At 41.1% G+C, this 23677-nt stretch overlaps 1 protein-coding gene across 5 annotated transcripts in view; it reads right to left on the minus strand.

The window, feature by feature from the left end:
• LOC117364044 (cytosolic phospholipase A2 zeta-like) overlaps positions 1–23677 on the minus strand; it is a 120057-nt gene that overhangs the window by 11522 nt on the left and 84858 nt on the right. For all 5 annotated transcript variants that reach the window (XM_033952803.1, XM_033952802.1, XM_033952805.1 and 2 more), the window contains 6 exons: positions 23229–23365; positions 12723–12945; positions 10732–10846; positions 7575–7712; positions 4444–4551; positions 2598–2792 (listed from right to left, as the gene is read on the minus strand). In XM_033952803.1, coding sequence (XP_033808694.1) covers positions 2598–2792; positions 4444–4551; positions 7575–7712; positions 10732–10846; positions 12723–12945; positions 23229–23365 — 916 coding nt within the window. The remainder of the gene's footprint in view (positions 1–2597; positions 2793–4443; positions 4552–7574; positions 7713–10731; positions 10847–12722; positions 12946–23228; positions 23366–23677) is intronic.

Consider the following 23677-nt stretch of genomic DNA (forward strand, 5'->3'; position numbering starts at 1 on the left):
GGTATGAGGATAGGGCAGGGAGGGGGGACAGGGGGGCAAAGCCTGGAAGGGAGGGAGGGTGCAGAGTTTGACAGGGGAAGGAAGTGTGCTGGGTGTAGAGCTTGGCAGGGGAGGGAGGGAAGGGGGCTGGGTGCAGAGCTTGGCAGGGAGGGGGCTGTGTGCAAAGCCTGACAGGGCAGGGCCCTTGAATATTAAGCCGCCCGACTTATATTCAAGTATATACAGTATTCAGAGATAGCATCACTGAACAGAGAAAGCCTGCTAGGCAGACAAATGGTGCCTGTGGTGGCAGAATTTGGGGGGAGAAGGTCAGCAGTATGGTAGAACAGGGTCTATTCCCTTCCCTTATCTGCTGTTGCTGCCCTTCTTCTGTCCGGGCCTTCCTGAAGTACTTGAAAGCAGTGTGTACCGTGTGGGGTCTCTGAGTGCAAGGATGTACTCCGAGACCTTACACCATGTATGCTACTTACAAACACTTCAGAGCAGCCTGGACAGAGGTAGGGCAGTGGCAGCAGTAGAGAAGGGGAGGGAATAGGGCCTGTAAGTGAAAGAGAGATATATTGGACAGGGAGGGGTGGGGAAAGGAAGGGGAGATACTTACATGGGAAGAAGGGTGAAGGAGAAATTCTGGGTACAGTGGAGAACGGGGAAGAGATGGGAAAATGCAGGATGGGGAAAGAAGAATTTTGAACATGGGGGCTGGAAGAAAAGAGGGGATGCTAGATGGAAAGGTAAAGGAGATGGAACTGATATACTGCCTTTCTGTGGTTAGATTCAAAGCAGTATACATATTATACACAGGCATGTATTTTGTATTTGGAGAAATGGAGGGTTAATGACGCCCAGAGTCACAAGGAGCTGCCATGGGAATTGAACCCAGTTCCCCAGGTTCTCAGGCCACTGCACTAACCACTAAACAACTGGGGGAAAGGCAGCATAGCCAGGTTGTGATGTTGGGGGAGCAGATAGTGTAAAAAATAGGCACCAGTGTGAGTAGGCACTAATTTAATTGGAAGTCCATTTGGGGGAGCATCCAATCCCCTTGCACCCCTCCCCAGCTACCCCTCTGAGGATAGAATAAGGAAAGAAGACATGCTGGACATGGGAAGGGCGGGAGTAAGCAAAGGAAGATGAGATGTTGATCATCTGGAATGGGCGGTAGAGAGGGAAAGGAGAGATGTTGAATTATGAGGGGGTACTGAAAAGTTCTCAGCCTAACCAAGAAGAGAATGACATGGATATAGTTCAATCAATGATCTGAAAAAATGTCAAAACCTAGAATTTTGTTTCTGCAAATTGGCACTTAACAAAATAATATAACACTCTTTTCAGCTACAGTCGCAAAATAGCGCTCAGAATTTAAGAATCTAAGAACTTTTCAGCACACTCTCATACAGGAGGAGGGGGAAAGACACTGAGCTGTCAGTGGATTGTATGGCCCTGTCACTGAATATCCATATAGACCAGGGGTCTCAAAGTCCCTCCTTGAGGGCCGCAATCCAGTCGGGTTTTCAGGATTTCCCCAATGAATATGCACGAGATCTATGTGCTTGCACTGCTTTCAATGCATATTCATTGGGGAAATCCTGAAAACCTGACTGGATTGCGGCCCTCAAGGAGGGACTTTGAGATCCCTGATATAGACCATATTGGCACTATCTAGATATTGCTGGGGCAGTCCGAGGAGAGAGCTAGGGCAGAGTGACATTCAGTCTGCTGGCCAGGTAACTATCTAGATAAAGATAGTATAGCACAAAGGCTGTATTCAAACTCCAACCACTATTTGGATATTGACAATGAGCATCTACTTTTTATTTGAATGCTGTGGCTAGAGTTTTAAAAGTCCACTAACCACGGAATTTAAATATTGACTAGTGTATGTTTAATTAACATGGTTGCTATTGCTTGGTAATCTCCACAGCATGGCTCTGTTTCCCCACAACCATTATGTGGTGCCAATAAAAAAATTTACAAAGCAATTCTGTCAGTCTATTCTGAAAACAAAACAGAGCAAGCAAAGTGTCTTTTGTCACAGGTGTCTAAATGATTTTGTTAATTTTAGCGACCAATTGAATTTTTTTTACAATATTTTCTCTCATATCTTTTTTCAGTAGTTGTTCAAGGTGAGTTACATTCAGATTCCATATTTCTCCGTCCTTGAGGGGCTTATAATCTAGGGGCCCCTTTTATCAAGCTGCGCTAGAGTTTTCAGTGCGAGCCGGCATGGTAAATGCTCCAATGCTCATAGAATTCCTATGAGCATTGGAGCAGTTACATCTCCAGCCTGCGCTAAAAACCTCTTAACGCAGCTCGATAAAGGGGGGGGGGGGGAGGGCTAAGTTTGTACTTGAGGCAAAAGAAAGTTAAGGGACTTGTCCAAGGAACTGCAGTGGGATTTGCTGTGAATGGTTAAGGCGGCATATGCTAACATTATATTAAGTTCTGAGCTGTGGGAGAGCAGTTCTGTCTCAGGACCACTGTGTGCCTGACTCAGTCCTACTTGTTGACAGAAAACTGCCCCTAATATCCATTAATAACCACCCCTATAATGCATATTTATCACTTGCTGCAGACATTAGGTTTCTGCAATAAATTACCATTCCAGGCTACAAACTCTGTGACATCAACATAGTCTCTGTGGAGGTATAAGCCACGGGTGAAGTTGTAGCTCTCTCCGGCAGTAAAGCGCGATTTTATAAAGTCCTTAAATATCTGTGATAAAATTCCACCTGGCATCACCAGCCGGGTTTTCAACTGCAAGGAGTCCTTGCAATATTTCTTCCGCGAGTCATCTGTAAACACAAGGCAGGTTAGAACGATTAAACTCTAAGATCAGCACCCAAGCGCTCTCCTAATACTCCTCGACAGTGAAGCGAGTACTCACCCCCAAATTCTATAAAGTGTACCTAAAGGTTAGGCATCTACATCGGCACGCCTAGCCCATGTAGGCACCTAACTTAATTAAGAGGCTTAATTGACGCTGATAATTGGCACTTAATACCTAATTGCAATTAATTGGGATTGATTAAAAGTTGGGCGCCTAACTCGAAAAACACGATTCTATAAAAAGTAGGCACCTAGTCCAAAGCACATTTTTAAAAGTGAGTGTGGTTACGGGGGGTGGGGGGGGCAGATCGTGGGCATGTTTTCGAGTTCGGCACTGTTGTGCGCCTAAGTTAGCCGCATGCATTTAGGCCTAAAAACGGTGTACCTAAAGGTGAGGACACCTAGTGATGCTTAGGCGGCGCGAAGCGTGATTCTACAGTGCGTCTCACTTTTATAGAACCACGCTTAGCATCACTGTAGTCGGTGCCAATTTTTAGGCAGCATATATAGGGCTCCTTTTATCAAGGCGCGCTACGGGGATTAGCGTGTCGGACATTTCATCACGCGCTAACCCCCGCGGCAGCCTAAAATCCTAACGCCTCGTCAATGGAGGCGCTAGGTACTAGCACGGCAGGCGGTTTAATGCACGTTATTCCGCACATTAAACCGCTACCGCGCCTTTGTAAAAGGATCCCATAGAACCAGAGCCTAAATATATAAGGATCAATTTAGGGACTTTTACAGGAACCTGAGAAATTGGTGACTTTCAATTACTCACTTCTGAGCTTTTGCCTCAGACAGTCCCTGCCACTGCTATCATGACCCTTCAACTGACTGAGTTTCTACTTTTTTAGATTCAAACAATTTTTATTGATGCAAACACAGCAAATACAACACCAGCGCACCCCAAAGGTGCACAGTACAAATAATAATGCATCATATACAATAATAGAACAAACATATACAATAAAAGAGTAACATCAACCAAACTCCCTCCCCTTCCTTCTCTACCTAGGGCAAGTGAGATTAATGAGGGTGGAAAGGTACTCCAAAGCCCTGTACTCTTATGAACCCCAAAAATGTCACGCCACCCCTTCCCCCCACCTGAACCACTTATCCTATCTTTGACTAATTGCCAGAACCTTCAATGCACCCCATTCACCCTCCTCAACCCCCCTCCTCCCTCCCAATGATACTCTTCACCCCGCCCCACCAGTAATAATAATAATAATAATAACAATTTTATTTTTGTATACCGCTATACCACAAACAGTTCAAAGCGGTTTACAGGGGAAGAGACTGTATATATACAGCGAAGATACAGAGAGTAATTGTCAAGTGTATTGGTAACCAGTTTTCAATTACAAGGAGGGACATGAAAAGGAGGAGAGATGGTTAGAGTTTGGTAGTTTGGTCGTGAGGGAAGGGGTTAGAGAAATTTATCAATTTACTCACTATTACTCTCCCAACCCAACTAACTAACAAATTAGGACACCCATCTTAAAACCGCCATCATAGACATGCCATTCAACCATGAACACGGAGTGCAGGTCCTTTTGGAGCCAAGTAGACACGCATGCTACAGCTAGCCAGTAGAGTCATGCAATGTCCCCTTACCTATGACTTTGATGGCATCTTTTAGAGAATCTATCCAAGCCACTCCTGTTCCGACTAATTCTGCCCAGATCTCATCTAAGTTGGCAGCAAAGGCACTGCCCCATATACCTGCAGAAAGAAAAGGCAAAGGGAGAAACCAAACTGTATTTCAGGTCATTAGGTCACCCAGCATTACAGAACCCATAACTAGCTACACAACTCTAGATTATTCATCTCTCTTTCAAAATCCTCTGGGTACAACTTCCCAGAGTCATACTTCTTAGGTGTAGAAATAACATACAAACTGGGCAGCAAGTGCCACCAACTTCAAAGATCTGAAAATAGCAAGCAGACTGCTATTCTCCCTCAAATCCCTTCCAGACAGAGGCAATGTCTTTCCTGTACAACTAAAATTGGGGTTTTTTAACCTCCTTTTTAATTAAGTTGTATTTAATTGAGGTATTACTGAAGTGTGTTTGAAACTGCATTTTAACTATGTTGTATTCATCTGTTTATTAGATGTAATGTATATAAGATTTCACCAGTAACGATGGCTCAGGATGATGACCTGCTTTTCGAAACTGGTTTGGCTTTTGGGTACACTGGTACCATTTAAGCCAGTGTTTTTCAACCTTTTTACACCCGTGGACCGGCAGAAATAAAAGAATTATTTTGTGGACCGGCAAACTACTAGGACTAAAATTAAAAAACCCCGTTTACGCCCCATCTCCGTGAGCTCGGTCCCTGCAAACCATCTGATCCCATCTGCACAAGCCGCAGTTATGATTTTATATTAAACGTATTTTATTAAAGTATAAAAAGAAACAATATTCTGAACAATTGTGATTTTATAAATACAAATATACAGAGCACGGACCAACAAAACCCTTGTCTCCCCTCCCCTTCACATATATCCCCTCTACTATCAAGAAAACTGAACAAGCCAAGTTATTATAGAATGCTACATAGAAATATCATGTTAAAAGAATATTGCAGTCCCCAGTTATGTCTCTAGCAGGATATATATTTCAAATCTGATATATTCTAATGACAAAATGGAAATAAAATTATTTTTTTCTACTTTTTGTTGTCTCTGGTTTCTGCTTTCATCTTCTTTTCACTCTTTTCCTTCCAGCATCTGCGCGTTCCATTCAATGTCTGCCCTCTCCCCCTTCCATATGTATCTGACTTCTTTCTATGCCCTTCTCCCCTGTCCATCCAGCCTGTGCCTCCTCTCTCCTTTTTACATCATTCATTCCAGCTTCACTGCCGCCTTCATTTTTATCTCTCCTACACCAGATCTAGCATCTTTATCCCACTCTCATTTCTCTGCTGACCCCCTTTCCAGCATCAATGTCTCTCTACTTTCTCATTCCTCTCTCTCCCCTTCCCCTCCTGTAATCTCCCTGCCAGCTGTTTCCTTCCTTTTTTCTTTCTCCCTTCCCTCCTTCCTTTTTTCCTTCTCCCTTCCCTCCTCCCTCTATCCAACATTAACTCTCTTCCCATCCCTTTCCCTCCTCCCATCCCAGCAGCATCTCTCCTACTAACTCCCTCCAAGTCCAGTAACAGCTCTCCCCTTATCCAGCAGCTTCCCAGCCTCCTACAGTGGCTTCCTCCCCTTCCAGCAGCTCTCAGTACTTGCCTGCAGGAAGTTGCTGGTAAATCACTGCCCTGGCAAGTAGGAGAGCTGGTGGGAGGGGAGACAACCACTGTGAAGGCTCCCTAGGATCTTTCTCGCAAACGCTGACCATCTCCCTCCCACACGCTGACCATCTCCCTCCACCTGCACCTGTATCTGCAGTTCTCTCCGTTCTAAATGCAACTTCCCCGCGGCCCTCTTCAACAACTCGGCAGGGGCGGCGATCAAGACAGGCTGCCGACATCAGGACCTTCATTCTCTGAGTCCCGCCTATTTTGTTTCAACTTCCTGTTTCCTAACAGGTGAGACTCACAGAGGGAAGGCCCCGACGTCGGCAGCCTGTCTTGATCGCCTGAGGCTGGGAGGAAACGTAGTCGGGAGGAACCACAATCGGCAGGAAATTTAACTGCCGACTTGATCTCGCCGGCCCTGTGCGGACCGGCAGAACAACCTTGTCTAATCCCCCTCCGCAAATTAAAACGTTCAGAAAAATTATTATTAATATACAGTTTTGCAACAGGGGAGCTATACAATGTTTATATTCATGTACTTAAGTATTTTTCCCTATTTGTCCTGGTGGGCTCACACTCTGTCTAATGTACCTGGGATATATAAATAGTAAAATAAATAATAACATAAACAATGATGCAATACCATACAGAATTTTGAATACAAAGTTTAAATCATATCCAAGCCTCTACATGAAGCCAATGAAGTTTCAGAAATAAAGGGGAAATTTTTTCAAATGTATGGACTGAACTGCCTGTAATCTTTGTATAAGAGATTTAGAACAGCCTGAATATACCATTTTGCAAAGGTCTGTATTTCGTGAGTGTTCAAACACTCTTCTATCAAAATACAGGCTTTTGAAATAATTTTCTTATACTTCTGAACTTTCTTAGCAACAACAACAAAAAAATTTTTAATCCATTTATTAACCTCCTATTCCATTGTAAGTTGACTTACCCAAGGAGGGAAGATTGAAGACCAAGTGATAATTTTACCATAATTAGTAACAGCTAAGCTCAGCTTCCTTAAAATAGTCTGAAACTTCACAAGGAATCTACTATATTGAAGAGTTTCAGCACCAGCTTCAATCAAGAGACTAACATAGGTAATTCTATAAAGTAGACGCTAATATTTACGCATCCATTACTCACATTTAGAATACTGTGTACAATTCTGGAGACTGCACCTCCAAAAAGATATAAACAGGATAGAATTGGTTCAGAGGAAAGCTACTAAAATGGTCTGTGGTCTATGTCATAAAGTTTAAATAAATAAGGCACTTCTGTGAAAAATATCCAGCTCTGTGTCAATGAGTTTTTCAGCCTGCCTTTATTTAATCTGGGAATGGTCAACTCCACATAAATTCCCAGTTAATATGTGGAGAGAAAGTTTAGGAATGGACAGAGTCTGACCTCAAGTCAAGGACAACCTTAAATTCTGATTGGAAGCTCAACCTCCCTTATTTCTTGAATCTCCCTTCTGTCCCGGTAGGACTAGATTCTACCTTCCAAATAACAAATCCGAGGCTCCTGACGTCTCCGAATTAGATGTCCCATGAAGAATTCGCTGCCAAAGTCTTCAGTGCGAACAAAGGCTCCATATTTGCGGAAACCAATTTCATGAGGAGTAAATTCACACCATTCTGCAGGCACATTGTAACGACAAAATTATTGTTATGACTACTGCAACCAATAATTATAATCATTTTGAAAACTCTTTTCTTAAATTGCACCATTAATAGCCAGCATACTTTTGGAATTGACATAGTATGTAATTTTCAAAAAGTCACACAGGCTGAGAAGGCACAAAGGAACATTATGCCTATATTATATAAAAGCTATCAACTCATAGATCCTAAGATGTTCTCAATCTATAACATTTAATTCTATTTTAATTATGATGGTTTATTGAAATTTTTCCTATTTAATAGCCATACAGCAGGGGCATTTTAAGAAATTTAGGGATGTTTGGGAGCCATTAACAAAATATTGTACAGAATGAATATTGTTTTTTCCCTTTATTCATATACGTCCAGGGTGAGGAGGGGGGAGGGAATACTTTATGATTTCTTATGCTTAAGTACAATTGTTGGGTATAAGGGGGGAGGGATATTTGATGTGAGTTAAACTTTGATGGTATATTAAGTGATGTGAAAGCATAAAATGATTGTATCTTATGTTACACTTATTGAAAGTTTTAAAAATGAATAAAGACTTATTTAAAAAAAAAAATTTCCTATTTGGATCTCCTTATCCTTCTTGTCACTCTCCCCTATATTGTGGTCTACAAAAGATTGTTTCTAATTCCTTAAACTTTTTGTATTCTTTTTGAAAAATTTCCTTTCATTGCTGTGTATGAGTTATCTTGTATCTCTGATTTATTGAAATAAAGAATAAAAAAGAAGCATCACTGGCATCTGTCAAATATCAATCATAGGTCTCCGTAATTTGAAGCAATGTCCATATTTCAACTGCTTAACTTAAAAAAAAGATATATGTAACTGGAAAAAAAAGGTTATTTATCTGAAATCAGTTTATGCAGTCAATATCACTCCGTCATATACTCTGCTAGATCCTTTTCACTATAGAGTTGATCAGTGGCAAACCAATACCAACATGACTGTGATTTGGAAAACTTTGTCCTTCTTCTTTTGCTTCCTCATTCAGAAGGTCATACTGACCTCTATGGACTCATTCAGAAGCTTTTTCCTCAGGAGCTTCCACTTCCACTCAATGTCTGGTACCTCACATCAGTGACTAGAATATTGCCAACTATGCACCATCTTGCCACTCACTACTTGAACGTAGCGCCTTCTGGTTTAATTTAAACTTAATATACTGTCCTTCCTGTGAGCGTTACAGGGTGGGTTACAAACGAGTAAAAATGACAAACATTAAAAGTTTAAAAAGTAGAAAGGAACACCATTAGAAATAGGAAAGCAAACCATTCATACAACAAAGAGGCCGGGGTAGAGGAAAGTGGGAGTAGGAAACTAATGAAGTATTTATTAGAACCCGGTGGGTCAGTAGATTTGAAATGGCGTATCACCAGTTGATGCTATATCTCCAATGTCTTCTGAAATTTTTTTTAAAAAGTGAATGATATATATGTTACCTGTACAGATATTAGTGTAATGTATATAATACCTACTGTTTGTTCATTTGTATGACACTGTTTTAGATTAAAAATCAATAAAGATTAAAAAAAAAAAAGTTTTGAGGGTAGTCTAGAGTTTTGGATTTACTTGGGATGGTAGTTGTAAAGGGAGTGGAGAAGCCTTAGAGAGGCATATGGTATGGCAAGAGCAGCAAGGTACGAGGGGGGTACCATGATGGAGAGCCTTGAAAGTGAGAGTAAGAATCTTAAATTGTATATGGTATGTGATACGAAGTCAAAGATAGAGAATGGAGATAGTGTTACGTGATCAAAGTGTTTAGCTTGTGTTTAGTCATTTTGGGTAAATTCTGGGCATTGAGTTGAAGGAAGTGAAGGCTCCTAAGGACACAGCTTCTGAGGAGTCCATGAAAGTCAGTATGAACCTTCTGAATGAGGAAGCAAATGGAGAAGGAGACATTTTTCTGAAACACAATTGTGTTAGTATTAGTTTGTCACTGATCAACTTTATGGTGAACCAGATTCAGCAGACACCGACTGCATAAACTGGTTTCAGATAAGCTATACATATGTATTTTTTAAAGCTATGCAATTGAAATATGGGCATTGTTCCCCCGGATTCTATATATCATACCCAAACTGACTGATGAGCTTGAAAGCATCAACGACTGGGTGCTAACAAACAATTATTGATTTTGTCAGTCAAATATTTGCACACACATCTCACTTAATGCTATTCTATAAAGCAGGGTGCCTAACTTCAATCTCGTATACCTGAAAAGGGGGCGTGGCCAGAGGTATGTCAGGGACATTCCAAAATGTTGCAGGCAGATTTACAGCAAATACAACAAAGGTGACCAATTGGTGTTGTCTCTTTTATTGTGGTAGATTCAACATGATCGTGTTTCGGCCCATGAAGGGCCTGCCTCAGAAGTATTACTCACAAAACCCCCGGGGTTTTTGTGAGTGATACTCCTGAGGCAGGCCCTTCATGGGCCAAAACACGATCGTATCGAGTCCACTACAATAAAAGAGACAGAACACTACTATATGCTGTTCACCGGTGTGAAGGCAGTTTCTCCTGTTTGTTTCGCAGGCAGATTTACAACATTTGCCCAAAGTGTACCTAAGTTGGGCACTTGCATTTACACCTGCTTTTAGCAGGCATAAGTATGGCACCCAAAATATAGGTGCTAGACCTGCACCAAAAACTCCCTTTATAGAACAGGGCTTAGCGCTCTATTTCTTCAGCATTTTTTAAGTTCTTGTAAACCGTGCCGAGCTCCACATCTGTGGAGATGATGTGGTATATAAACTTAAGGTTTAGTTTAGTTTAGCATCATTTATTGAATTCTTTCCATTGTGAAATATGCACATACTTCTTACCCACTAAGCTTTTGAGTTATGCAGTGCTAGGTGCCTAACTCACAAAGTTGTGCAGGTAAAGCCCATCTAAAACTTGAAAACGGCTCTCTTTAAATTACTCATAATGAGAGGAAGTTGTGACCCCCCTGATGTGCAACAAGGATGAAAGATTTGTTTTATACCTGCAAAATCGCTACCACTGACATTGAACTTGACGTTCACCCCGGCATAGATTGGGTAGGGATTCTGTGCCCTCCGAACAGATTCCTGTTGATCAGACAACTTCGATGGGTTCTCCTGAATATTACCAGAATAAGAGACAGAAAAGATTTATTCCAGTATTTTCCAACCTCTTCGAGCCCAAGGCACATCAATCGCCATGAAACAGGCAATGTGCAAGGGGGAGAGCACTGATAAAAGAAAAAAATCGATGAACATTTTGAAAAACACGAACTTCTGATAACCAGCCAACATGGTTTCTGCAGGGGGAGATCGTGCCTGACCAACTTATTGCACTTCTTCGAGGGAATTAACAAACAGATGGACAGAGGAGACCCCATAGACATCATATACCTAGATTTCCAGAAAGCCTTTGACAAGGTGCCTCATGAACGTCTACTCCAGAAACTGAAGAACCATGGGGTGGACGGAGACGTGCATAGATGGATCAGAAACTGGTTAGTGGGTAGGAAACAGAGGGTAGGGGTGAAGGGACACTACTCAGACTGGAGGAAGGTCACGAGTGGTGTTCCGCAGGGCTCAGTGCTCGGGCCGCTGCTATTTAATATATTCATAAATGATCTAGAAACAGGAACAAAGAGTGAGATAATAAAATTTGCGGACAACACCAAACTATTTAGTGGAGCTCGGACAAAGGAGGACTGCGAAAAATTGCAAAGGGACTTGGACAAATTAGGGGAATGGGCAGACAGATGGCAGATGAAGTTCAATGTTGAGAAGTGTAAAGTATTGCATGTGGGAATCAGAAACCCGAGGCACAGCTATACGATGGGAGGGATGTTATTGAATGAGAGTACCCAAGAAAGGGACTTGGGGGTAATGGTGGACATGACAACGAAGCCGACGGCACAGTGCGCAGCGGCCGCTAAGAGAGCGAATAGAATGCTAGGTATAATCAAGAAGGGTATTACAACAAGAACAAAAGAAGTTATCCTGCCGCTGTACCGGGCAATGGTGCGTCCGCATCTTGAGTACTGCGTCCAGTATTGGTCACCATACCTTAAGAAGGATATGGCGTTACTCGAGAGAGTTCAGAGGAGAGCGACACGACTGATTAAGGGGATGGAAAGCCTTTCATACGCTGAGAGATTGGAGAAACTGGGTCTCTTTTCCCTGGAGAAGAGAAGACTTAGAGGGGATATGATAGAGACTTACAAGATCATGAAGGGCATAGAGATAGTAGAGAGGGACAGATTCTTCAAACTTTCAGAAAATAAAAAAACAAGAGGGCATTCGGAAAAGTTGAAAGGGGACAGATTCAAAACGAATGCTAGGAAGTTCTTCTTTACCCAACGTGTGGTGGACACCTGGAATGCGCTTCCAGAGGACGTTATAGGGCAGCGAACGGTACTGGGGTTTAAGAAAGGATTGGACAATTTCCTGCTGGAAAAGGGGATAGAGGGGTATAGATAAAAGATTACTGCACAGGTCCTGGAACCTGATGGGCCGCCGCGTAAGAGGACTTCTGGGCGCGATGGACCTCAGGTCTGACCCAGCGGAGGCATTTCTTATGTTCTTATGTATTGTCTGAAATGCTAGAGAAGCACTGAAAGCCCCATTGGTGGCTGGTAGGATTGAAAGGAGCAGGATCAGAGGGGGGAAGAGGTGCTGTGTACAGTGTGGGATCAATTCTATAAAGTGATGGCAAAACTGTAAAAAAAAAAAAGTACTGAATGCTCTGATCCATTGGATGTCTTGGCTGAAAAGATCTACTTCACATCATCTGACTATGTGTACAAATGTTGGGACTTATTCTGTAGCTGTTTTTACACATGTAAAGCATATTTTGCATGTGAAAAGGGGCTTTTATAAAATTGAGCATCTGCATATATGTGCAAAAAGTATTATGTGCCGAAAGATTACATATACATTTATGCAGACAATGGGCATACAGTCCTGGAGGCTGTCTCTATCACTATGGACAAAGACCTACCTTTTGGTAAAGGAAATATTCCAAGACCAGACTCCACAAGTCAGTAAAAGTTACTTTTCTGTCATCCTTCTCCATAGAAACCAGCTCCTGAAAATAATACTTCATACGCTCTGGAGAAAATGCTCCATTCTTGCCAAAGGTCACAGAATTCCGGACACTATTGATTGGACCTTGGAGATCCTTCTGAGACCAGTCTGGGTCCTCATATAAGGAGGACATACACCTGGCAAAATTTTCAAAGTTATAAACAGATAGATGGAATCATTAGAGAATTACTTAATAAAACTGTCAAACATTTTTTCTTGAATGTATCCATAAGTGCCTAATTACTGAACAGAATGTAAGGATTTGTTAGACAATGCTTTTTAAAACTCTTCAATATATAGAAATTATTTGACAATAACTGATGATTGAGAGATTAAAAGGGCACTCAGAGAGGACAAAACCATAGCTAAGAGACTAAGGGGCCCTTTTTACTATAGCTTAGTGCATGCTAATGCTAAGAAGCCCATAGGTATAAAATGGAATTTTTAACACTGAGCACATGCTAATTCCGTTAGCATGCTCTAAGCATTAGTTATAATGTCCTTAAATTAATTCTTTGGTCTTTACTAAGGAAGACTATTCTGAGATATCCATGCCAGAAATGGTATGTAATGGTGACAATTCAGAGGAACTAAACACGTCAGTAAACCTGTAAGATATAATAGGACAATCTGCCAAACCATTGAGTAGCAAATCACCTGGACTGGATGGTATACACCAGAGGATTGAAAGACTCAAAAATGAAATTATAGAGCTATTATTAACTGATCATTAAAACTGTCCAAAGTACCTGAAGATTGGAGGGTAGAAAACTTAATGCCAATTTTAAAAAAGTGTTTCAGAGGAGATCTGAGGAAATACAGTGATCCTGTGTCACTGCTGGGCAAAACTATAGAAATTATTATCAGGAATGTAATTAGTAAGCACTTAGAAAGCATGACAAAACCAACACAGATTTAGGCAAGGAAAGTTTTGCTTCACCAGTCTGCTACATTTTTTGGAAGGCATGAATAACCATGTAAAGATAAGACAGTTGATATAGGGGCTCATTTCCAAAGCACTTAGGCTACTATGGTACTTTGTGTGTCTAACAGCTTTGAAAACGACTCCCCTAATATATTTGGATTTGACAAAGAGGGGCATTTTAGATATAATGTCTAAATCTGAGTTTAGACGTTTTGCAGAACATGCACAAAAATCCAGTACCAAACATGCCCATTTTCCAAAACTGTAAAACATCTATCTTGTTTTTTTGAAAATTAATGTGTTTGTACTCTGTACATCTATCTTTTTGAAACATTAAAAAAATACACCACCACATCCAAATGAAAAATGCATAGAACAAGCCACCGAATTATAGGAGGGGCCAGTATTTGTACTAGACTGGCTACACAGACATCCCAGTAGAGCAGTGGGGCACAATAGGGGACACTGTAATAAGAACATAAGAATTGCCGCTGCTGGGTCAAACCAGTGGTCCACTGTGCCCAGCAGTCCACTCACGCGGCAGCCCTCAAAATCAGTGCCCTAACTGAAACTAGTCCTACCTGAGTATGTTCTGGTTCAGCAGGAACTTGTCTAACTTTGGGCTCCTTTTATCAAGCCACGCTAGCGGGGTTAGCACACGCGACTTTTAATCACGCGCTAACCCCCGCGCTGGCCAAAAAACTACCGCCTGCTTAAGGCAGGCATTAGGAGCTAGCGTGGCCGGCGGTTTAACGTGCGCTATTACGCGTGTTAAATCGCTAGCGCGGCTTGATTAAAGGAGCCCTTTGTCTTCAATCCCTGGAGGGTGTTTTCCCCTATGACAGACTCCGGAAGAGCGTTCCAGCTTTCTACCACTCTTTGGGTGAAGAAGAACTTCCTTACATTCGTACGGAATCTATCTCTTTTCAATTTTAGAGAGTGCCCTCTCGTTCTCCCTACCTTGGAGGGGGTGAATAGCCTGTCCTTATCGACTAAGTCTATTCCCTTCAGTACCTTGAATGTTTCGATCATGTCCCCTCTCAATCTCCTCTGTTTGAGGGAGAAAAGGCCCAGTTTCTCTAATCTTTCGCTGTACGGCAACTCCTCCAGCCCCTTAACCATCTTAGTCGCTCTTCTTGGACCCTTTTGAGTAGTACCGTGTCCTTCTTCGTGTACGGTGACCAGTGCTGGACGCAGTACTCCAGGTGAGGGCGCACCATAGCCCGGTACAACGGCATGATAACCTTCTCCGATCTGTTCGTGAACTTTACATAAAAGGTCCTAGTCACATCTCTTACCATAACCCCCTAATGGCATATGGTGAGCCCTCCAAAACCCACCCGAAACCTATTTTGACCCAACTGTACAACACACGAATAGCCATTATGCCTGCAGGCAACACCTCATATGTAGGATTTGGGTGGCTCACAGATTCCACCATAAGTGTAATGGTTAGAATGGAGAAAGGGCTTGAGTCCCCATCTCTATGGTTGACTACACCGCCCAAGCAGAAAAAAGTGAGGACGAGAGGATAGTCCTTCCTTAGGAACACACAAACTTTATTGGAGAATCACATCCTGCTGCTCTGGCGAATTGCTCAGTTTGTGGATTACTGCTTACTGTTTATCATTCTCACATCTTTGAGAGGATTCCTAACGACTCCTGATGAAGACACATGTTTTAGGTGTCGAAACACTGGTCGTGTTGAGCTGAGCTGAGCTGTAATCCGTCTTATGTGATTCTCCAATAAAGTTTGTGTATTCCTAAGGAAAGACTATCCTTTCATCCTCACTTTTTTCTGCTTGTGCATCTACTGCGTGGGGTACGACTTTCCTGTTTCTTTTTGACTACACTGCCCGCCAGGCTACTCCAGAAACATGCTTGCTGCTCTACTAGGACTAACCATAACATCTGAAGCTGTCATACAGGCAGGTATGTACTGTTTCATTCACATATTTAGGGGATGGGAGGGAGTCAGTGACCAATGGAGGAGTGTGGGGGTTCATGATTATCCCTTCATTGGTCATCTGGTGAGTTTGGGCACCTTTTTAGCACTTATTCGTTACTAAAACAGGTCTAGCTCCAGATGTCTTAACTTGTGCCCTGGATGTTTTCTTAAATGTCTGATTATGGCAGAAAAAATCAATGACATAAGCCCATCCTAGTCCTGCCTTCTTGAGATTTATTTTATTTATTTAAACTCAGAATACACTCCCAAAGCTCAAGACTTGGCCGATTATTTTTGTGAAAAAATTGCTCAAATACGAAAAACTCTTGCTACAAATAAAATAGACGACCCCTTACACAATAACACTAATCTCACTTTACCAACATCCAAATGCATAAACCTCAAAATCCCATCTCTAAAAGAAATAGAAGGAGTCTTTCAAAGAATTAAATTAAAAAATTCTCGATCAGAACTAATCTCTCCGTTTTATCTGAAAAAATTTATTTCTTGCTTCGGTCCTTTCATTCATTCGCTTATTAAAAATAGTTTTCTCACAGCCACTGTTCCTTCCAATTGGAAAAAAGCTACCGTTACCCCAATACTGAAAAAACATAATGCTAACCGCAATGATGTAGCCAATTATCGCCCAATTTCAAACTTACCTTTCCTAGCAAAAGTAGCTGAAAAATTGGTCTTTGAACAACTATCGGACTTTATTGAGTCATCGAACGCACTGCATCCTAACCAAACGGGCTTTCGAAAACACCATAACACAGAATATTCAATGTTAGGCCTTGTAACCAATATCCATTACTACCTAGACCATCACAAATCGGTTGCTCTTTTTTCCTTAGACCTCTCAGCGGCCTTTGACACTATAGACCACGCTCTCCTACTCAATCGTTTGGAATCTTTTGGTATTGGTGGACAGGTACTAAAATGGTTTACATCTTTTCTCTCCAATCGATCTTCAACTGTTACAGTCAAAGACGATTACCGTACTCTACTTCTTACTCTTCACCTTTTGGTATACCCCAGGGCTCTATTCTGTCGCCTCTTTTATTCAATATCTTTCTTTCTCCTTTACTTACTATCTGTCAATCACTGGGCTTTACCTCATTCTCTTATGCTGATGACATCCAACTCCTTCACCCGTTTGACCCTGAAAATGATGACGAAATTAAAGCTATTAACACTAAATTGGACACAATAAAAAACTGGCTCTGCCACAATAAACTCTCATTAAATACACAGAAAACACAAACTATGCTATTTACATGGAAAAAAGACATTACACCAATCTCTCCATTTGTGATTGATAATAACCCAATTGAATCAGTATCTACCGTGAAAATTTTAGGCGTAATCATTGATACGAACTTATCTTTTCACGACCACATAAGTCAAACTGTTAAATCCTGCTTTTATAAACTCCGTTTGATACGTTCTATTTCATCTTTTCTAGAAACAAAATCTGTTAATATCCTTGTTCATTCCATGATTATCTCTAAATTAGATTATTGTAATTCTTTACTATATAATATATCCCAAAAAGAAAAAAAAAGACTCCAAATAATCCAAAATACTGCCATAAAACTTATACATAAAGCAAAAAAATACGATCACGTAACACCCCTATTCATCAAATCGCACTGGCTACCTATTAACCACCGAATAACGTTCAAAATACCTTTTCTAGTCTTCAAGGTATTATTATTCAACGCGCCACAATTCATATCTAGAATGATTATTCCATATCATTCAACTCGACCCCTTCGATCCTCTCATCAAGATTTATTATCGGTCCCTTCTTTAAAAATTGTAGGAACAAGGAGAAATGATATGTTCTCTGTTTTAGCTCCCCAACTCTGGAACACTCTGCCTCTTTTTATTAGAAAAGACAAAGATCTTATCTCCTTTAAAAAACTTTTAAAAACTTTTTTATTCAATGACGCCTTTACTGACTAAGTAGTCATTCCTTTTTTTTTTTTTCCCCCTTTCCCTCTCCTTTTGTTTTTTTCCCTAACTTATGTTTATCTCTCCTATCATGAGAAATATTTGTAACTTTTCCCCCCTTTCCTTTTTGTCATGTTTGTCATTAAATTATATGTACAGAGAAATTACTAAATTTCTAAACATTTTTGCTTTATACATGCTGTTAATGATTTATGTGTTCTTTTTTTTTTACCTTTTTTTTTTTGTTTGTTTTTTATAAAAGCTGTTATTAATTTTTGTTTTTATTATTAATAAGATTGTTAGTTTCCCCATAACTTGTTTTTATTGTACATCGCTTAGAATATTTTATATAGGCGATTTATCAAATAAACGTGAACTTGAACTTGAACTATTCAATTTTCTATACTGTTCTCCCAGGGGAGCTCAGAACGGTTTACATGAATTTTTCCCTGTCTGTCCCGGCCAGCTCACAATCTATCTAATGTACCTGGGGCAATAGTGGAATTAAGTGATTTGCCCAGGGTCACAAGGAGCAGCATGGGTTTGAACCCACAACTTCAGGGTGCTCAGGCTGTAACTTTAACCACTGCACCACACTCTCATCTGAACTACTGATCAAAACCATTGATATTCATCTAGAAAATAGGTTTTGAAAATAGTGAATTGGAAGGGAATAGCAAGAAAAACATCCATCTGCCCCTTTGTGCCACTTTTTGGATGTTTTTCTCTTTTGAAAATGAGCCCCAAAGTCTCTCATGTAACACTCTTGAGGAAACTGAATAGTCATGGGATATGAGGGTATATTCTGTTGTAGACTGGAAGTGGTTAAAAGATCTAAAACAGGATATGTTTAAATGGTCAACATTCTCTATGGAAAAAAGTGAATAATGGAGTACCTCAGGTATCTGCACTGGGATTAATGGTTTTTAACAAATTTATAAATGATCAGGAAATAGAAAAAAAAAACCAAGTAAGGTGATGGAGGGGAGGTGGGGTTTATAGGGTTGATTGGTGAGGCCCAACTTTAGTACAGGAAGAGGCGGTTGGAGCATATCGTGAGTGATTTCCTTCACTCGCTGGCGCTCTGGCTGCCCTCTCCTGCCTCTCCGGCTGTCCTCTCCTGCTAAAAAACGTACTCACAGTTTTTCAACATTTGCGGGGGTTCCTGGAACGGAACCCCCGCAAATGTTGAGGGGGTTCCATACTGGGGGGGTACTGTACTTTGAAGTGTTTTGCTCAGTAAGTGGCAGCAGCCAAAAATGCAAACAGGATGTTATGAGTTATTAGGAAAGAAATAGAGAATAAAACAAATACCATCATAATGCCTCTGTATTATGTGCAATTCTAATGGCTGCATCTTAAAATTGGTATAGTGGAATTAGAAAAGGTGCAAAGAAGGATGGAATGATTCTTCTATGAGGAAAGTCTAAAGAAGTTAGGGCTCTTTAGCTTGAAGAAGAGACAGCTGAGGAAAGGTATGATAAAGCCTATAAAATAAGAAGTGGAGTAGAACAAGTAAACATGAATTGATTGCTTATGCTTTCAAAAAGCACAAAGACTAGGGCAAAATGCCATGAAGTTACTAAGTAACATATTTAAAATAGGAGAAAAGCCAAGATACCTACCTGAGCAGGTGTTCTCTGAGGACAGCAGGCATATACATTTCTCCCTCCGTATTCGCAGTTTCAGCAATTGCGGTTTCAGTTATTCACGGTTTTTAGCTTGCTGGCTCCTCCCACCAAATTACATCAGCTTGCATAGAGAAATCGCTGATTTCAAGCATTTACAGAGAAAATCGCTGATTCCCCGCACTTTCTTCACCGTGTTTTGCCTCTCCAGGAACAGGCCAGGTCCCCCACCATGTTATTCACGGACCTTATTCATAACGGTTTTTAATAGAAAACAGCGAATAACATATGAAAAAGTTATTCGTGGTTTTTCTGTATTTGCGGGTCTGTTAATCCCCTATCACAGTGAATACAGAGGGAAAAGTGTATTCTCACAACCCGCCCACCTCCTCTAGTTGTCTTCTTAGCTTTGTTACTGAACTGATGGTCCCGCGTATGGGTGTTGGGCGGGAAGGCACCTGCATGCACGCAGTATGGGCACTGTCTAAAAGATTTAAAGTGACAATGCACTTGGCGGTGTCTGTACTGGGTCCCACATCTGAGAATATATGCCTGCTGTCCTCAGAAAACAACTGCTACAGGTAAATATCAGCTTTCCCCAAGGACAAGCAGGAATAATATTCTCACATGAGGGACTCTTTAGCTGCCAGGTTCATAACTCTGGAAAAGGATAAACCCAAGAGGGCTAGAGGATCAGTTGAATCTCAGAAAGTAATAAGATTCTGCAGAACTGCTTATCCAAACCGACTGTCTCTTTTGGAGTTTTGCTCCAAACAACAATGAGAGGTAAAGGTATGTTTTGAGGACCAAGTGGCTGCTTTACAGATGTCCTTAATAGAGGGGGAGCAGAAATGAGCTTCTGAGGCAGCAATAGCTTGGACATTATGGGCTGTTACATGGCCCTGTAGTGTCAGCCCAGCCTGAGAATATGCAAAGATGATATAGTCCGCTAGCCAAGTGGAGATGGTTTCCTTGGTAACTGGAACTCCGAGCCTATTAAGGTCAAACACCACAAAGAGCTAGGAGGATTTCTCTGTGAGGTTTATAATAATAATAATAATATAATAATAATAATAATAACTTTATTTTTCTATACCGCCATAGTCAGGTGACTTCTAGGCGGTTCACACTGTAAGAAGGCTGGACATTCAGCGAATAACAAGGTCACAATACAATACAATAAGTCAACATACAATACAAGACAAAACAATACAATACAATACAATGAGTGTATACCACACAGTACAATATAATACAACGAGTCTAAATATAATACAATACAATAAGTCTAAAGACAACACCACACATAAGTCTAATACAGTATCGTACAATGAGTCTAAATATAATACAATAGTGAAGAGGGGAAAGTTACAGATTGGGGTTCAATGGGTAATGAGTAACTGAGTATTTCTTTAGAACTTCCATTTGAATTGGAGTACTATGGATAGCGAATATCTGAGTACATGAGGGGCATCTTGAGAAAGAAAGAAAGGCGTTTAAAGGGAGGGGAGTCCTAGTGCGGGAGGGGACGATTTTAGTCCGTGAATTTTTCGAATAGGGCGGTTTTGATCGATTTGCGGAATGCACTGTAAGACAGGTTGGGTTCGTTTATGTAGTTTTTCAGCCAAACTTGCTGTCTGATAGAATACTAAAGCGTGTTTGCAGTCTAAGTTGTAAGGAACTGCTGCATCCGGATGCAAATGTGGCTTTGGAAAGAAAACAGGCAGTATGATGGACTGGTTGAAGTGAATTCTGAGATGACTTTGGGTAAAAATTTTTGATGAGTTCAGAGCATTACTCTGTCATGGTAGAATCTTGTGTAGGAAGGATCAGACACAAGTGCTTGATGTTCACTCACAAGGTGTTCAGAAGAAAACAACTAAAGAATGACACGGGGACCATTTACCGCGGTAAACTGTGGTCACCACGGTAAATCCACAGTAATGGGGACATTTGCAACTGGCTTACCACAGGAATGGGGACAAAACCTTTCACTTCCCCATGGAAGCGGTGAAAAGTATTGCTCCTGTGGTAAGAAAATTGTGCCCGTGTCAGACTTGGCATCTCCTCCCCAGCTCCTCTTGGGCCTATTTTACCTTCAGGAGCCAGCCATGCCACGATGAAGATAGAAGGAACTCAAAACCAAAGCCTGAGACCAATGTGATTTGAAGAATAAAATTAACAGACAACAAAAGGTAGGGAAAAAAATGCATTTTATATTTTGTGATTAGAATATTCCAGATTTGAAATATGTATATTGCTAGAGCTGGTATTAGACATAACTGGGAACAGCAAAGCCCAGGCTGTGCTTCTTTAGCTTCCAGCTGGCTTAGGGCTCTTTCTATGACCAGGGGGTAGTTGCCCTAGTTGCACTCCCCTAACATTGTTCCTGCCATGTGTGACTAAAGTATTCTATTAGCTTGATTTTTCTATGTAGCATTCTGTAGTAATTTGGTTTGTACAGTTTTCACAGTAGTGGAGGGGCTATTTGTGGAAGGGAGGGGAGACAGGGGTTTTGCTGATCCTTGCTCTGTATTATTTGTGTTTATAAATGACAATTGTACAGAATAGTCTACTATTCGAGGCTTGTGTGGCTGGGATCTGACAATTTGCGGGACGGGAAACAAGCTTGCGGGGCTTGGACGGGGACTGAACTCGCGGGGATGGGGACTGAGCTTGTGGAGATGGAGTAGGGATGGGGACTGAGCTTGCGGGGACGGGGCAGGGACGGGGACGAGCTCACGGGGACAGTGCGGGAATGGTGATAAATTTTTTCCCCGTGTCATTCTCTAAAAACAACCTTCCAGGTCAGACGTTTGAGAGAACAAGTTGTTAGTGGCTCAGAAGGAGACTTAATAAGAGCAGGTATTACCACATTAAGATCCTAAGTCACAGGTGGAGATTTGAAAAGTGGTTTGGTGTGATAAAGTCCCTTCATGATTCTGGATACTAAGGGATGAATAGAGATAGGTTTCTTGTCCAAGAGAGAGTGAAACACATTGATAACACTGAAGTGGGCTCGAACTGAATTGGTTTTGAAACCAGAGTTAGAGAGGTGTAGAAGGTAGTCCAGGATGGATGGAAATAGACATGAGATTGGGTCAAGTGAATGTGTTAGACATCAGGAAGAAAATCTTGTCCATCTGAAATGGTAACAGCATTGTGTGGAAAGTTTTCTAGATGCTTCAATAACATCAGAGACTGCAGCCAAGAGGCAAAAAACAGTTACTTGCTTGGAGAAAGAAACCACACTGTTAGTGCTAACGAGTGAGGGTTGGGATGTAGGAGAGATCCATTGTTCTGCATCAGGAGCGTCGAAAACGACTGAAGTTTGCACAGTTTCTTGGAGGAGTAGGAATCAAGGTTGACATGGCCAATGAGGTACAATGACGATCATGGTGCATTGATCCTGGCGAAGTTTGAGTAAAGTTATCCTGAAGAGTGGTATCAGAGGAAATGCATAGAGGGATTTGTGACCCCAATGAATGAGGAAGTTGTCCAATGCCAGGCGATTCTCTTGTGATTGTAAGGTTTTTTTTTTGGATTGTGTACATTTTATGGCCGAGAGTGATGTATCATATTGTGTATTTGTATGATGGTGATTCTTTAAATTGTTTAAACATAACGGTACTCCATAAGTAGGCTGGTGATATAGGAAAACATTCCCTATTGTACTGGGTTGAGACTATCAATTGAATTTGCAGTGATTTCCACAGCTATATTTCAACCCAGGTGCTCGAATGCACACACATCAGAGTGACAGTCATTTTTGTTTAAATAAATGATGTTGTCCATGACTATAACTTTGCAAATCAGTACACTTTATCTACCACTTCCCACCTTAGCCAACATCCAGTGATACCTAAACATCATTCTGGAATGAAACTTCCTACATCTTTCACAATTATACTTACTGGACTGATACAACATAATCAGGTGTAAGTAAGGCTCCTCATTACATACCAGGTGGATCCTGAAACTCCAGATAGGTATGTCACACAATCCAGCAAGTGAAGCAGTTGCAGCCCTGATAAATTGCCAAAGAGAGAGGTCATAGCTCTTGTCCCACCTCCTGAGCACACTACTGCTACTATTGGCACCTAGGGAAGAAGAAAAGTAAGAAAGGATGACTTATGGACAATCTGGGAATTATGGGACGAATTATGTTTTGGGCAAAAAGCTGGAATAAGTTTGAACTAGTGCATCTGTTGTGTAAAGGGTTTAATTTCCAAAACTTCAGGAGAGGAAAAAGTATCAATGGAAATTTTTTTTTAAACCTGTAGAAGTCTAAACCTTTGCAGAAAACTTTACCCTAGATAAAAGTGCCACAGCACTCTTTACAGAAAATGCAAAGGTTTGTTTATTGTATAATTTTTCTACAGAATTCATTTGTTTAAAATGTTACAGGAAAT

Source organism: Geotrypetes seraphini, chromosome 7 (genome assembly GCF_902459505.1).
Source record: "Geotrypetes seraphini chromosome 7, aGeoSer1.1, whole genome shotgun sequence".
Lineage (NCBI taxonomy): Eukaryota > Metazoa > Chordata > Amphibia > Gymnophiona > Dermophiidae > Geotrypetes > Geotrypetes seraphini.